Source organism: Loxodonta africana, chromosome Y (genome assembly GCF_030014295.1).
Source record: "Loxodonta africana isolate mLoxAfr1 chromosome Y, mLoxAfr1.hap2, whole genome shotgun sequence".
NCBI classification, from domain to species: domain Eukaryota; kingdom Metazoa; phylum Chordata; class Mammalia; order Proboscidea; family Elephantidae; genus Loxodonta; species Loxodonta africana.
Window position 1 is genome coordinate 18,642,287 of NC_087370.1, and position 15,850 is coordinate 18,658,136.

Consider the following 15,850-nt stretch of genomic DNA (forward strand, 5'->3'; position numbering starts at 1 on the left):
ATTGTTCAGTAAGTTGATGATGTGGTTGTATTGTGTAATGAATGGTGTTGGCTTTAGAGAGAGAGCAAACCTTTTCTGGGAGCTCACATTGGAAGGTACACACCCATCCTCCTTATTTACCCAGGGCATCCTTATTTCTCATTTTTCAAAACAAATTTTTAACCATTGGAATCAGGGTTACTTTTTTCTTTTCTATGTAGCCTATGCAATACTTCACTAGTAGGATGGCTTTTCTTTTCCTTTTTTTTTTAAGCAAATTCTTTTCTACTTAGCTCAGTTCTCGCTGATGGTGTAAGTTCCTGGAGCTTCTCATTGTTGTGACAAATTCAGGAGCAATTAATCCAGTCCTGGGCTTATGCGTGTATAATTAAGAGAAGCACCTGATGCCAGGTGTATTTTAGGCGGTAGGCAAATTTAGACACTGATACCTAAGAGTAGAAAGCTGCAGCAAGCTTTGGCTTAGGCCTCACAGTCTGCAAGGCATGGAGCTAGACAGTCCCTGGATGTCACAAACCAGGTCCCTGGGTGGCATAGCGGTTTGCCCTTGGCTGTTCAAACCCACCCAGTGGCACTGCAGAAGAAAGGCCTGGTGACCTGCTTCCGTAAAGTTACCCACGAAAATCTTAGGGAGCAGTTCTACGGTGTAACGCATGGGGTCTCCATGAGTTGGAATCCACTAGAGGGCAAGGAGCTTGCTTTTTTTTTTTTTTTTTTGGTTTGATGCAAGACATAGTGGGGAATGCAAAGAGTCGTAAGTCCATTCCTCTTCCTTAGTAAGTATACCCTGTGGTGGTATGCTGTGTGTGTGTGTGTGTCTGTGTGTGTGTGTCTGTGTGTGTGTGTGACTAAAATCAATACAGGAGAATAAGTGGGCAGTGTCTTGTTGTTTGCCATCAAGTCAACTCCAGCTCACGGCGACCTCTTGTACAACAGTCTTGCACCTTCTTCACGACTTTTGGTATGTTCGAGCCCGTTGCCGTGACTATTAAGTAGGCAGCCTAGCTTCCTAGAAGTGCACATTTGGGAGGCTGGCACCGTGTCTCACCTCGAAGCCTGCAGTGGCTTCCTGGATGGTGAACTAAGTCCACTCCAGCGATCTCCAGGCTGTCCACCTCGTAGCAGTTTTCCCCAAAGGGAGATGTGATGATCTCATCCCCCTGCACAAGCCCCACCCCTCTGCTCAGTCAGGATGGAGGCAGATTTCTCAGCGGGCTTCCAAGGCCCAAGGCAATTGCTCTCTTCTTATAGCCCTCAGGAGGAGCCCTACTGGTATGTATATTGGTTAAGTGCCCAGCTCATAATCGAAAGATTGGTGGTTTGAACCCATTAGCTGCTCCATGGGAGAAAAATGTGGCAATCTGCTTCCATAAAGATGACAGCCTTGGAAACTATGAGGCAGTTCTACTCTGTCCTATAGGGTAGCTACGAGTTGGAATCAACTCAACGGCAAAGGGTTTTTCAGCATGTTTTGGGGGGACTTTACAGAATGCCAATGCCCGAGACTAATCTCCAGGACTCTGACTCGGTCACATAAATCATTGTCATCCCTTCTACTATTGCTGCCTCTGGTGGTGCTGTCCTTATCTATCAGTGCTCTTGCACAGCTGGGGGCCGTGGTGGTTCAGTGGTAGAATTCTCACCTCCCATGCGGGAGACCCAGGTTCCATTCCCGCCCAGTGCACCTCATGGGCACCCACCGCCCCTCTGTCAGTGGAGGTTTGCGTGTTGCTAGGATGCTGAACACGTTTCAGCAGAGCTTCCGGACTAAGATGGACTAGGAAGAAAGGCCTGGTGATCTGAAAATCAGTCCATGGAAACCCAGTGGATCACAATGGTCTGACCCAGAACTGATCGGGAGATGGTGCAGGCCTGGGCAGCGTTCGTTCCGCTGTGCGCGGGTTCACCGTGAGTGAAGTCCCACCTGAGGGCAGCTGACAACAGCAACAATTAGAGAGCGACAGACAAAGCGCTCTGAGGTCATGGAAAAGGAGTGAGAGAGGAGGGTCGTCGTGTCGGGTGATCTGTCGAAGAGCGTGCTAATGTAGAATGAGCACTGATTTTCCGGGCACGGGGGAAGGCCATTTGAGATGTCCTGAGAAGAAGAAAGGAATTGGGAGACCACTTAGCTCGCCTGGGGAGGGTACACGTACAGCAGGGGTAGGATTTCTGTGAGGAAGTCACTCTCTCTATAGCCGGAACGGTGTGAGGACCGGGTCACCTGGGGCTGCACTTACCTGGGAAGGACTGGGGAGCCCTAAGTCTGCAGCTGTGTTGAGAGAGTCCAGGTATGCTGTGCAATCAGCAAAGGCTTTTGGAACTGGGATGCCATTTTTTTTTTTTTTTAATAACTTTTATTAAGCTTCAAGTGAACATTTACAAATCCAATCAGTCTGTCACATATAAGTTTACATACATCTCACTCCCTACTCCCACTTGCTCTCCCCCTCTTGAGTCAGCCCTTTCAGTCTCTCCTTTCTTGACAATTTTGCCTGCTTCCCTCTCTCTCTATCCTCCCATCCCCCCTCCAGACAAGAGTTGCCAACACAATCTCAAGTGTCCACCTGATATAAATAGCTCACTCTTCATCAGCGTCTCTCTCCCACCCGCTGACCAGTCCCTTTCATTTCTGATGAGTTGTCTTCGGGGATGGTTCCTGTCCTGTGTCAACAGAAGTTCTGGGGAGCATGGCCACCGGGATTCCTCCAGTCTCAGTCAGACCATTAAGTTTGGTCTTTTTATGAGAATTTGGGGTCCGCATCCCACTGATCTCCCGCTCCCTCAGGAGTTCTCTGTTGTGCTCCCTGTCAGGGCAGTCATCGATTGTGGCCGGGCACCAACTAGTTCTTCTGGTCTCAGGATGATGTAGGTCTCTGGTTCATGTGGCCCTTTCTGTCTCTTGGGCTCTTAGTTGCCGTGTGGGCTTGGTGTTCTTCATTTTCCTTTGCTCCAGGTGGGTTGAGACCAATTGCTGCATCTTAGATGGCTGCTTGTTAGCATTTAAGACCCCAGACGCCACATTTCAAAGTGGGATGCAGAATGATTTCATAATAGAATTATCTTGCCAATTGACTTAGAAGTCCCCGCAAACCATGTTCCCCAGACCCCCGCGCTTGCTCCGCTAACCTTTGAAGCATTCATTTTATCCCGGAAACTTCTTTGCTTTTGGTCCAGTCCAATTGAGCTGACCTTCCATGTATTGAGTGTTGTCTTTCCCTTCACCTAAAGCAGTTCTTATCTACTGATTAATCAATAAAAAACCCTCTCCCACCCTCCCTCCCTCCCCCCCTCGTAACCACAAAAGTATGTGTTCTTCTCAGGTTTACTATTTCTCAAGATCTTATAATAGTGGTCTTATACAATATTTGTCCTTTTGCCTCTGACTCATTTCGCTCAGCATAATGCCTTCCAGGTTCCTCCATGTTATGAAATGTTTCACAGATTCGTCACTGTTCTTTATCGATGCGTAGTATTCCATTGTGTGAATATACCACAATTTCTTTACCCATTCATCTGTTGATGGACACCTTGGTTGCTTCCAACTTTTTGCTATTGTAAACAGAGCTGCAATAAACATGGGTGTGCATATATCTGTTTGTATGAAGGCTCTTGTATCTCTAGGATATATTCCTAGGAGTGGGATTTCTGGGTTGTATGGTAGTTCTATTTCTAACTGTTTAAGATAACGCCAGATAGATTTCCAAAGTGGTTGTACCATTTTACATTCCCACCAGCAGTGTATGAGAGTTCCAATCTCTCCACAGCCTCTCCAACATTTATTATTTTGTGTTTTTTGGATTAATGCCAGCCTTGCTGGTGTGAGATGGAATCTCATCGTAGTTTTAATTTGCATTTCTCTAATGGCTAATGATCGAGAGCATTTTCTCATGTATGTGTTGGCTGCCTGAATATCTTCTTTAGTGAAATGTGTGTTCATCTCCTTTGCCCACTTCTTGATTGGGTTGTTTGTCTTTTTGTGGTTGAGTTTTGACAGAATCATGTAGATTTTAGAGATCAGGTGCTGGTCGGAGATGTCATAGCTGAAAATTCTTTCCCAGTCTGTAGGTGGTCTTTTTACTCTTTTGGTGAAGTCTTTAGATGAGCATAGGTGTTTGATTTTTAGGAGCTCCCAGTTATCGGGTTTCTTTTCATCATTTTTGGTAATGTGTTGTATTCTGTTTATACCTTGTATTAGGGCTCCTAAGGTTGTCCCAATTTTTTCTTCCATGATCTTTATCATTTTAGTCTTTATGTTTAGGTCTTTGATCCACTTGGAGTTAGTTTTTGTGCATGGTGTGAGGTATGGGTCCTGTTTCATTTTTTTGCAAATGGATATCCAGTTATGCCAGCACCATTTGTTAAAAAGGCTATCTTTTCCCCAGTTAATTGACACTGGTCCTTTGTCAAATATCAGCTGCTCATACGTGGATGGATCTATGTCTGGCTTCTCAATTCTGTTCCATTGGTCTATGTGTCTGTTGTTGTACCAATACCAGGCTGTTTTGACTACTGTGGCTGTATAATAGGTTCTGAAGTCAGGTAAGGTGAGGCCTCCCACTTTCTTCTTCTTTTTCAGTAGTGCTTTGCTTATCCGGGGCTTCTTTCCCTTCCATATGAAATTGGTGATTTGTTTCTCTATCCCCTTAAAATATGACATTGGAATTTGGATCGGAAGTGCGTTAAATGTATAGATGGCTTTTGGTAGAATAGACATTTTTACTATGTTAAGTCTTCCTATCCATGAGCAGGGTATGTTTTTCCACTTAAGCATGTCCTTTTGAATTTCTTGTGGTAGAGCTTTGTAGTTTTCTTTGTATAGGTCTTTTACATCCTTGGTAAGATTTATTCCTAAGTATCTTATCTTCTTGGGGGCTACTGTGAATGGTATTGATTTGGTTATTTCCTCTTCGGTGTTCTTTTTGTTGATGTAGAGGAATCCAAGTGATTTTTGTATGTTTATTTTATAACCTGAGACTCTGCCAAACTCTTCTATTAGTTTCAGTAGTTTTCTGGAGGATTCCTTAGGGTTTTCTGTGTATATAATCATGTCATCTGCAAATAGTGATAACTTTACTTCTTCCTTGCCAATCCGGATACCTTTTATTTCTTTGTCTAGCCTAATTGCCCTGGCTAAGACTTCCAACACGATGTTGAATAAGAGCCGTGATAAAGGGCATCCTTGTCTGGTTCCCGTTCTCAAGGGAAATGCTTTCAGGTTCTCTCCATTTAGAGTGATATTGGCTGTTGGCTTTGCATAGATGCCCTTTATTATGTTGAGGAATTTTCCTTCAATTCCTGTTTTGGTAAGAGTTTTTATCATGAATGGGTATTGGACTTTGTCAAATGCCTTTTCTGCATCAATTGATAAGATCATGTGGTTTTTATCTTTTGTTTTATTTATGTGATGGATTACATTAATGGTTTTTCTGATATTAAACCAGCCTTGCATACCTGGTATAAATCCCACTTGATCAGGGTGAATTATTTTTTTGATGTGTTGTTGGATTCTATTGGCTAGAATTTTGTTGAGGATTTTTGCATCAATGTTCATGAGGGATATAGGTCTATAATTTTCTTTTTTTGTAATGTCTTTACCTGGTTTTGGTATCAGGGAGATGGTGGCTTCATAGAATGAGTTGGGTAGTATTCTGTCATTTTCTATGCTTTGGAATACCTTTAGTAGTAGTGGTGTTAACTCTTCTCTGAAAGTTTGGTAGAACTCTGCAGTGAAGCCGTCCGGGCCAGGGCTTTTTTTTGTTGGGAGTTTTTTGATTACCGTTTCAATCTCTTTTTTTGTTATGGGTCTATTTAGTTGTTCTACTTCTGAATGTGTTAGTTTAGGTAGGTAGTGTTTTTCCAGGAATTCATCCATTTCTTCTAGGTTTTCAAATTTGTTAGAGTACAATTTTTCATAATAATCTGAAATGATTCTTTTAATTTTATTTGGTTCTGTTGTGATGTAGTCCTTCTCATTTCTTATTCGGGTTATTTGTTTCCTTTCCTGTATTTCTTTAGGCAGTCTAGCCAATGGTTTATCAATTTTGTTAATTTTTTCAAAGAACCAGCTTTTGGCCTTGTTAATTCTTTCAATTGTTTTTCTGTTCTCTAATTCATTTAGTTCAGCTCTGATTTTTATTATTTGTTTTCTTCTGGTGCCTGATGGATTCTTTTGTTGCTCACTTTCTATTTGTTCAAGTTGTAGGGACAGTTCTCTGATTTTGGCTCTTTCTTCTTTTTGTATGTGTGCATTTATTGATATAAATTGGCCTCTGAGCCCTGCTTTTGCTGTGTCCCAGAGGTTTTGATAGGAAGTATTTTCATTCTCGTTGCTTTCTATGAATTTCCTTATTCCCTCCTTGATGTCTTCTATAATCCAGTCTTTTTTCAGCAGGGTATTGTTCATTTTCCAAGTATTTGATTTCTTTTCCCTAGTTGTTCTGTTATTGATCTCTAGTTTTATTGCCTTGTCGTCTGAGAAGATGCTTTGTAATATTTCAATGTTTTGGACTCTGCAAAGGTTTGTTTTATGACCTAATATGTGGTCTATCCTAGAGAATGTTCCATGTGCGCTAGAAAAAAAAGTATATTTTGCAGCAGTTGGGTGGAGAGTTCTGTATAAGTCAATGAGGTCAAGTTGGTTGATTGTTGTGATTAGGTCTTCCGTGTCTCTGTTGAGCTTCTTACTGGATGTCCTGTCCTTCTCCGAAAGTGGTGTGTTGAAGTCTCCTACTATAATTGTGGAGGTATCTATCTCGCTTTTCAATTCTGTTAAAATTTGATTTATGTATCTTGCAGCCCTGTCATTGGGTGCATAAATATGTAATATGGTTATATCTTCCTGGTCAATTGTCCCTTTTATCATTATATAGTGTCCTTCTTTATCCTTTGTGGTGGATTTAAGTCTAAAGTCTATTTTGTCAGAAATTAATATTGCTACTCCTCTTCTTTTTTGCTTATTGTTTGCTTGATATACTTTTTTCCATCCTTTGAGTTTTAGTTTGTTTGTGTCTCTAAGTGTAAGGTGTGTCTCTTGTAGGCAGCATATAGATGGATCGTGTTTCTTTATCCAGTCTGTGACTCTCTGTCTCTTTATTGGTGCATTTAGTCCATTTACATTCAGGGTAATTATAGATAAATAAGTTTTTAGTGCTGTCATTTTGATGCCTTTTTATGGGTGTTGTTGACAATTTCATTTTTCCACATACTTTTTTGTGCTGAGGCGTTTTTCTTAGTAAATTGTGAGATCCTCATTTTCATAGTGCTTGACTTTATGTTAGTTGAGTCGTTACGTTTTTCTTGGTTTTTATCTTGAGTTATAGAGTTGTTATACCTTTTTGTGGTTACCTTATTATTTACCCCTATTTTTCTAAGTAAAAACCTAACTTGTATTGTTCTATATCGCCTTGTATCACTCTCCATATGGCAGTTCTATGCCACCTGTATTTAGTCCCTCTTTTTGATTATTGTGATCTTTTACCTATTGACTTCCATGATTCCCTGTTATGTGTATTTTTTTTTTTTAATTAATCTTAATTTGTTTGTTTTTGTGATTTCCCTATTTGGGTTGATATCAGGACGATCTGTTTTGTGACCTTGTGTTGTGCTGATATCTGATATTATTGGTTCTCTGACCAAACAATATCCTTTAGTATTTCTTGTAGCTTTGGTTTGGTTTTTGCAAATTCTCTAAACTTGTGTTTGTCTGTAAATATCTTAATTTCGCCTTCATATTTCAGAGAGAGTTTTGCTGGATATATGATCCTTGGCTGGCAGTTTTTCTCCTTCAGTGTTCTGTATATGTCGTTCCATTCCCTTCTTGCCTGCATGGTTTCTGCTGAGTAGTCAGAACATATTCTTATTGATTCTCCCTTGAAGGAAACCTTTCTTTTCTCCCTGGCTGCTTTTAAAATTTTCTGTTTATCTTTGGTTTTGGTGAGTTTGATGATAATACGTCTTGGTGTTTTTCTTTTTGTATCAATCTTAAATGGGGTTCGATGAGCATCTTGGATAGATATCCTTTCATCTTTCATGATGTCAGGGAAGTTTTCTGTCAGGAGTTCTTCAACTATTTTCTCTGCGTTTTCTGTCCCCCCTCCCTGTTCTGGGACTCCAATCACCTGCAAGTTATCCTTCTTGATAGAGTCCCACATAATTCTTAGGGTTTCTTCATTTTTTTTAATTCTTTTATCTGATTTTTTTTCAGCTATGTTGGTGTTCATTCCCTGGTCCTCCAGATGTCCCAGTCTGCATTCTAATTGCTCGAGTCTGCTCCTCTGACTTCCTAGTGTGTTGTCTAATTCTGTTATTGTTAATCTTTTGGATTTCTACATGTTGTCTCTCTATGGATTCTTGCAACTTATTAATTTTTCCAGTATGTTCTTGAATAATCTTTTTGAGTTCTTCAACAGTTTTATCAGTGTGTTCCTTGGCTTTTTCTGCAGTTATCCTAATTTCATTTGTGATATCATTAAGCATTCTGTAAATTAGTTTTTATATTCTGTATCTGATAATTCCAAGATTGTATCTTCATTTGGGAAAGATTTTGATTCTTTTGTTTGGGGGGTTGGAGAAGCTGTCACGGTCTGCTTCTTTAAGTGGTTTGATATGGATTGTTGTCTCCGAGCCATCACTGGGAAACTAGTTTTTCCAGAAAATCTGCTAAAAAAAAAATGCAGTCAGATCCCTACCAGAGTTCTCCCTCTGGCTCAGGCTATCCAGATGTTAATGAAGCCGCCTGGGGAGGGTGGGGGAGGGAACAGAGAGATAGGAGAGTAGCACCTCAGAATATAGCCAGAGTTGCTTGTCTTGCTTGGAATGACTATTATATCTGAGATTCCCGCGGGCGTGTCGCCTATGTGTGCTGGCTGTGTGGAGATTGCCCCCGGGGGGTCTGGCCCGCTGGAGTCATGGTCAGATCCTCCGCTTCCAGCCCCACGCCCAGCGTCAAGGCTCCCCTACTGGGACGGTGCACTCTCGACTCCAAAATCAGTCGCTGCCTCCCGGGGACTTCTCGTCCCTCCAGCCGCGTGGCTGTGCCGCACCCGATAACCAGTTGGGCCTCCTCCCGGGGTTAGTTCAGATGGGTGGAGCAGCTCCCGGTGCTTGTGCCGTAACCGAGTGTCCCAGCTGGGATGCTGTTCTCCCCGCTCCAATATCAGTCACTGCCTCCCGGGGACTTCTCCTACCGGCTGCGTCCCACGCTGCCCACGCGACCCGGCTGGTCCCCTTCCCGGGGTTAGTTCAGGGCGGTGGTGCAACTCTCCGTGTTTATGGCGTACCTGCGTCCAGTCCAAATCCCTGCGGGACGATTCCCCGGCTCGGATGCTGCTCTTTCTGCTCCAAGACCAATCACTGCCTCCCGGGGACTTCTCCTACCGGCTGCGTCCCACGCCGCCCGTGGAACCGGCTGGTCCCCCTCCCGGGGTTAGTTCAGGGGGGTGGAGCAGGTCTCTGTGCTTGTGCCGTACCTGACTGGTACGCTGGCTCCAGGCTCTGGAAACAATCGCTGCTTCCCCGTATTAGTTCGTTCTCCGTCTCTAAATCTGTGTTTGTTGTTCAGGGTTCGTAGATTGTTATGTATGTGATCGATTCACTTGTTTTTCCGTGTCTTTGTTGTAAGAGGGACCCGAGGTAGCGTCTGCCTAGTCCGCCATCTTCCGGGATGCCATTTTTGACAAAGCATGTTGTTGTTAGTTGCGGTCGAGTCGACTCCGACTCAGGGCTCCCCCGTGTGTGCAGAGTAGAACTGCTACATAGAATTTTTGGGGCTGTGACCCTTTACAAACGGTCGCCTGGCCTTTCTTCCGAGGTGCCTCTGGGTGGGTTTGAATCTCCAACCTTTTGGCTAATGGTGGGGCGCCTAATCACTTGTGGCAACCAGGGACTCCTTTGACAAGGCATAGCCTGATTTATTCACTTTGTTTTTTCAGGAATGTAACGAATTCACCTACAAGTTTGCGGAAGAAACCCGAAGGCAGCCTTTCGGGGCAGCGACACCCGGTTATGACTTTATGGCCCGCCTGAGGTACAGACCTAGTGTATTTCCCCCAGAAGTCCATGAAGACAGAGTGGGGACGACTTCCTGTATACACTGTGGCAAGCTCAGCTTTGCCTCTGCTGAAATATTTACAAGCTGTTCAATAATTAAAGGTGAATAATGCAGTTCACTTTTTCTTCCTTAGAAGTGGAATGGAGTCGATTCTTCCTCACAACGCCCACGAGCTGGCCCAGAATCGACTCCATGTATCCATCACCAACACCAAGACCAGGGAAAATTACTTAGTCTCCCATTTTTCCTCCAGAGAAGACCTCATTAAGGTAACACAGCTGCAGTTGTTGTTGTTGTTAGCTGCTGTCGAGTCGATTCGGACTCATAGTGACAGAGTAGAACAGCCCCATAGGGTTTCCAGGGAGCAACTGGTGGATTCAAACTGCTGACCTTTTGGTTAGCAGCCAAGCTCTTAACCACTGTGCCACCGGGACTCCATCACTTTCTGTTAGTGGGAAATACTTGAATTTTCCTTGTCTGACAGATTTCCTCCTTACACAGGTTCTGGCTTTCACAGGTTTTACTGTATTTCCTACTAATAGTGAGCATCATCCCATTCTTGAGGCCCACTGTCTTGCCTTGTGCCTGATAGATGATAAGTGCCCAATAAGCGATGTCTCCGATGAACGGATTAACCAGTATCCCTCACGAGCCACCTCAAGACTTGCTGGGCCCCAGAGGCCCCCGAAGGAGCCCTGGTGTTAAGTGCTCAGCTGCTAACCAAACCCTGTACTTGTTCATTGTTTCTCTCGTGATCTTTGACCTCACGCCAACTATGGAAAGCAGGTCCCTAATGCAATTTAGTAGCAATAACAAATAAATAAACCCAAACCAATTGCCATACAGTCAATTCTAACTCCTGGCGACCTCGTGTGTGTCAAAGTAGAGCTGTGCTCCACGGTGTTCTCAGTGACTCATTTTTCAGAAGTACATCACCAGGCCCCCTCAGGTGGGTTGGAACCCCAGCCTTTCCTGTTATTAGCCGAGCACCTTAACTATCTGTAGCACTCAGCAATGATAGTTCCTTTTGTATCAATAATAGGCCCTCGCATGCATTTGGCTGATACTTTGCAGTTTGTGTAAGACTTTTATCTATACAAACTCGCTTGACCCTTCAACAACTCTGTAAGTCAAGTAGGACTTTTACTTATTCAATTTCCTAACAGAAGAAGAAACAGGTGGGAAAGTATTAAATGATATGCCTAAGGTTATGCCGATTGCTGAGGAGCCCAGCTGGCTGCTACAACAGTTAAGCCCTTGGCTGCTACCGAAAGGTTGGCAGTTGGAACACACCCAGCTGGTCCCTGGGAGAAAGACCTGGCGATCGCTTCTGTAAAGATTACAGCAGTTCTCTCCTGTCACGTAGGGTCACTATGAGTCAGAATCGACTCGATGCAACAAAACAACAATGTGAACTCCAAGTGTTGGGAAAAAACACAGCAAAACAAACATTCCAGTGAACATTGAAATGGATTGATTTATTTATTGTGTCCCTGATGCTCAAGGACAGTCCTACATCGTAAAGCAACAACTATTTGGGAACAGGTAATGAAACGCCTAAGAACAATGCAAAAAGAGTCTCACTGTCTTTCTAGCTTCAGTGTTTAGACCTTTAGTACACAGCGCGCCATGGAATTCGATTAAAATAACGCGAGTTTGGACCACAGAGAACTCGAGATATGCTCAATGACTAACCTCGTATTAGAAAGGGACGTTGATTAAACCTGTTGCCATCAAGTGGATTCCGACTCTTAGCGACCCTATAGGACAGGGTAGAACTGCCCCGTAGGGTTTCCGAGGCTGTAATCTTTACAGAAGCAGACGGCCTCCTTCTCCCACAGAGTGGCTGGTGGTTCAGACTGATAGCCTTTCAGTCAGAAGCCTAGCGCTTAACCCCTTCGCCACCAGGACTCCTTTCCATAAAGATGACTCCCTAGAAAACCCTGTGGAGCAGTTCTACTCTGTCGCTTGGGGATCACCACGAGTCAGAATCGACTTGACAGCGCTCAGCAACAACGATACGGCTGCAAGTGGGAAGTGTTCCTAGAACCCAAGTCTCTTAACTCTTGAATGTTTCATTTTCTCTCTTCCATTATGTTTTGATGCCTTTCTATCCAAACACATTTGAACGTTGTTGGATAAGAGTTCATTATCTCTGGGAAATACTTCGGCGAATTGATGCGCAATTATCAATGCGTTTGCTAAGGTGATAGGTTAAACGTTTGTAAGAAAGGGTTGCCATGAGTCAGAAAACACTCAGCGGCAGCTTATAGCAACAACAAGCCAGAAAAGGAGTACTATCCGTAAAAGAGCTGTGCAATTTTTTCTTTTTCCTTTTGCTTGAGCCATGGCAAGCTTCAGGTGAAACGGAGAAAGCACATTTTGGTATAGCAGCAGCTGATAGGTACACAGTGAGTGGTAGTAGTTCTACCTGAGTTAGGTCATGTTGCTGTTGTTAGGTGCTGTCCAGTGGATTCCGACTCATAACGACCCCACATGACATGGTAGAGCTGCCTTATAGGGTTTCCTAGGCTGTAATCTTTATGGGAGCAGATCACCAGGTCTTTTCTTCAACAGAGCCACCGATGGATTTGAACAGGCTGACCTTTCAGTTAGCAGCCTAGTGCTTACCCATTGTACCACCACAGCTCCTTAAATTACATCACAAATGCTTAGATTTCTGCTCTCATTCAAATGCCATCATTTAAAATACATAATGAAATAGTCAATGGGCACATAAAATTACTTTGGAACTTCACAGATTAGAATATTTGTACTCGGTGTACCAATCAGGCCAACGTCTCACTTACAAATTAAATCGTTATAGCTTAGAAAAAGACATTTCTATAATCTTCTGGTAACCTGATTTCGACTTGAACCATTTAAAGGGAAAACCTGGTGCACGCATGCCTGAATTTCACAAATTGTTAATAGTCAATATGGAGACATAAGGCTATGGTGGTTGGAAATAACTCTCTGCTTTGCCTAGCAACAAAACTGTGTGCCATTGTATCATAAAAGAGGGGAATTCTTCCCTTAGTTACCACCTTCCTAGTGAAATCTTCCCTGCATGGCTTACCCCTTCATTTATTTAGTATTTACCGTTTATCTTCCTTCATCACCTGGTCCCCCCGCCCCCACCTCCCTCTGTCAGTCTGTCCTGCTGTGGTGGCTTGCGTGTTGCTGTGATGCTGGAAGCTATGCCACCGATATTTCAAATACTGGGAGGGTCACCCACGGTGGACAGGTTTCAGTGGCACTTCCAGACTAAGACAGGCCAGGAAGAAAGGCCTGGTGATCAAAAATCAGCCAATGGAAACTGTACAAATTACAGCAGAACACTGTCCCACGGAGAACTGGAAGTTCTGCCATGTGTATTTCATATACCAGCAGGATTGCTGCAGTAACAAGCACAAACAAGGGTTTTCCTCTAACCCCGTCAGGATAGCAGCCTCAAGTCCGGGAGTTCACACAACACCCGTCCTTCTGACCTGCTGACTCCGCCTTCTCCTACTTGTTTAGAGAATTATCTGGAATGACTGACAGAATTCACAGAATAGTATCTCTACATACCAGGAAGGATACAAATGAAGGGACCCATAAGGCAGGGCCCAGGAGGGGTCCGAGCACAGAACTTCTGTGCCCCCAGGGGACACACTACACTCTCAAGGGCAGAATGTTCAAGCTCTCCAGCCAGAATCTCTACTGAGCCCCCATCTCAGAAGAAAGACCTGGTGATCTGCTTCCAAAAATCAGCCTTCGAAAACCTTATGGATTACGACAGAATTCATTTACTTGCTTGCTTTGGACACGTCATCAAGAGGGATCAATCGCTGGAGGAGGACGTTGTGTTTGGTGAAGCAGAGGGCCAGCGGGACCAAGGGAGACCCTCAGTGAGATGGATTGGCGCAGCAGACACACAGATGGACTCAAGCATGCTGGTGATCGTGAGGCTGGTGTAGGACCAGGCAGTGTTTTGTTCTGTGGTACATAAGGTTGCCGTGAGTTGGAACCAACTTTAAGGCAGCTGTGTATGTGTCTGTCTGTATCTATCCATCAATAGATTTATCTTTTTTTTTTTTAATTTTTATTTTGCTTTAAATGAAAGTTTACAAATCAAGTCAGTCTCTCGTACAAAAATTTATATACGCCTTGCTGTATACTCCTGATTGCTCTCCCCATAATGAGACAGCACATTCCTTCTTTGCACCCTCTGTTTTCGTATCCATTCAGCCAGCTTCTGACCCCCTCTGCCCTCTCATCTCTTCTCCAGACAGGAGATGTCAACATAGTCTCATGTGTCTACTTGATCCAAGAGGGTCACTCCTTACCAGTATCATTTTCTATCCCATTGTCCAGTCGAATCGCTGTCTGAAGAGTTGACTTTGGAAATGGTTCCTGTCTTGGGCTAACAAAAGGTCTGGGGACCATGACCTCTGGGGTCCCTCTAGTCCCAGTCTGACCATTAAGTCTGATCTTTTTACGAGAATTTGAGGCCTGACATCCCACTGCTCTCCTGCTCCTTTAGGGGTTCTCTGTTGTGTTCCCTGTCAGGGCAGTCATTGGTTGTAGCCGGGCACCAACCATCTGGTTCTTCTAGTCTCAGGCTCATGCAGTCTCTGGTTTATGTGGCCCTTCCTGTCTCTTGGGCTCATAATTACTTTATGTCTTTGGTGTTCTTCATTTTCCTTTGCTGCAGGTAGGTTGAGACCAATCGATGTATCTTAGATGGCCTCTTGCTAGCATTTAAGACCCCAGATGCCACTCTCCAAAGTGGGATGCAGAATGTTCTCTTAATAGATTTTACTATGCAGATCTATCTTTTATCCACCTCATCTATCCATTTCATCTATGTGTCTATCCATCCATCCACCTTCCTCCAGTAGAATGTAAACTCCAAGAGGGCAGGTATTTCCTCTTGTGTTGTCTACTGCCGTGTCTCCAACACCGGGCACAGTGCTGGTCCCAAAGTCGGTGCTCCATCAACATGTGTTGCAAGAATGAATATGAATTTATAAATGAATGAACTAAGGTGGTATCTATTACAATAGCTTAATTTAAAAAGAGAAAAGGTGCTGGCTCCTTCACGTGAAATGACCTGACCAAAATCATGGAGCTGGTTGGTGGCCCCACACCACGGCCATCCGGGGCTACAGCACTCTGCTCTGATCACGCTCTGTCCCGGAAAAATGGCCTCCCTCTCCATTCCCCCATATGTGCACATCCTAATCCCCAGAACCTGCGAAGGCCTTATTACCTTACGTGGCAAAAGGGCTTTTGCAGATGAGATTAAGGGTTTGGGAGATCATCCTGGATTATTCCATGGAGCCATGCTAAGCATGTGGGTCCTTAAAAAGGGAGGACTGTCCTGGCCGTGATCAGTGAGGTATGGCAGTGTGAGGAGGATTTGACACACTATTGCTGGTTCTGAGGTATAGGACCAGAGCAAGGACCGAAGAGAGACCCCTAGGTGCTAAGGACAGCCCCTCAGCAGACAGCCAGCAGGAAATGGGGACTTGAGTCCTACAGGCACAAGAAACCAAACTGTCAACACCTGCTTGAGCAAGTTAATGGACCTGTCATGGGTTGAATTATGTCCCCCCAAAAATGTATCTATTTGGCTGGGCCATGATTCCTGGTATTGTATGATTTTCCTGTATGTTGTAAACCGTGCCTGTATGATGTTAATAAGGGAGGATGGGCCACAGTTGTGTTTGTGAGGCAGGACTCAATCTACAAGATTGGTTGTATTTCGAGTCAGTCTCTTTTGAGATGTAAAAAAGAGAATCAAGCAGAGAGACAGGG

General features: G+C 44.0%; 1 protein-coding gene across 4 annotated transcripts in view; it reads left to right on the forward strand.

Annotated features, from left to right (window-relative positions):
* LOC100659288 (patatin-like phospholipase domain-containing protein 4) overlaps positions 1–15,850 on the forward strand; it is a 100,790-nt gene that overhangs the window by 7,058 nt on the left and 77,882 nt on the right. For all 4 annotated transcript variants that reach the window (XM_023539679.2, XM_064278724.1, XM_064278725.1 and 1 more), the window contains 2 exons: positions 9,927–10,021; positions 10,179–10,314. In XM_023539679.2, the coding sequence (XP_023395447.2) occupies positions 9,927–10,021; positions 10,179–10,314 (231 nt within the window). The remainder of the gene's footprint in view (positions 1–9,926; positions 10,022–10,178; positions 10,315–15,850) is intronic.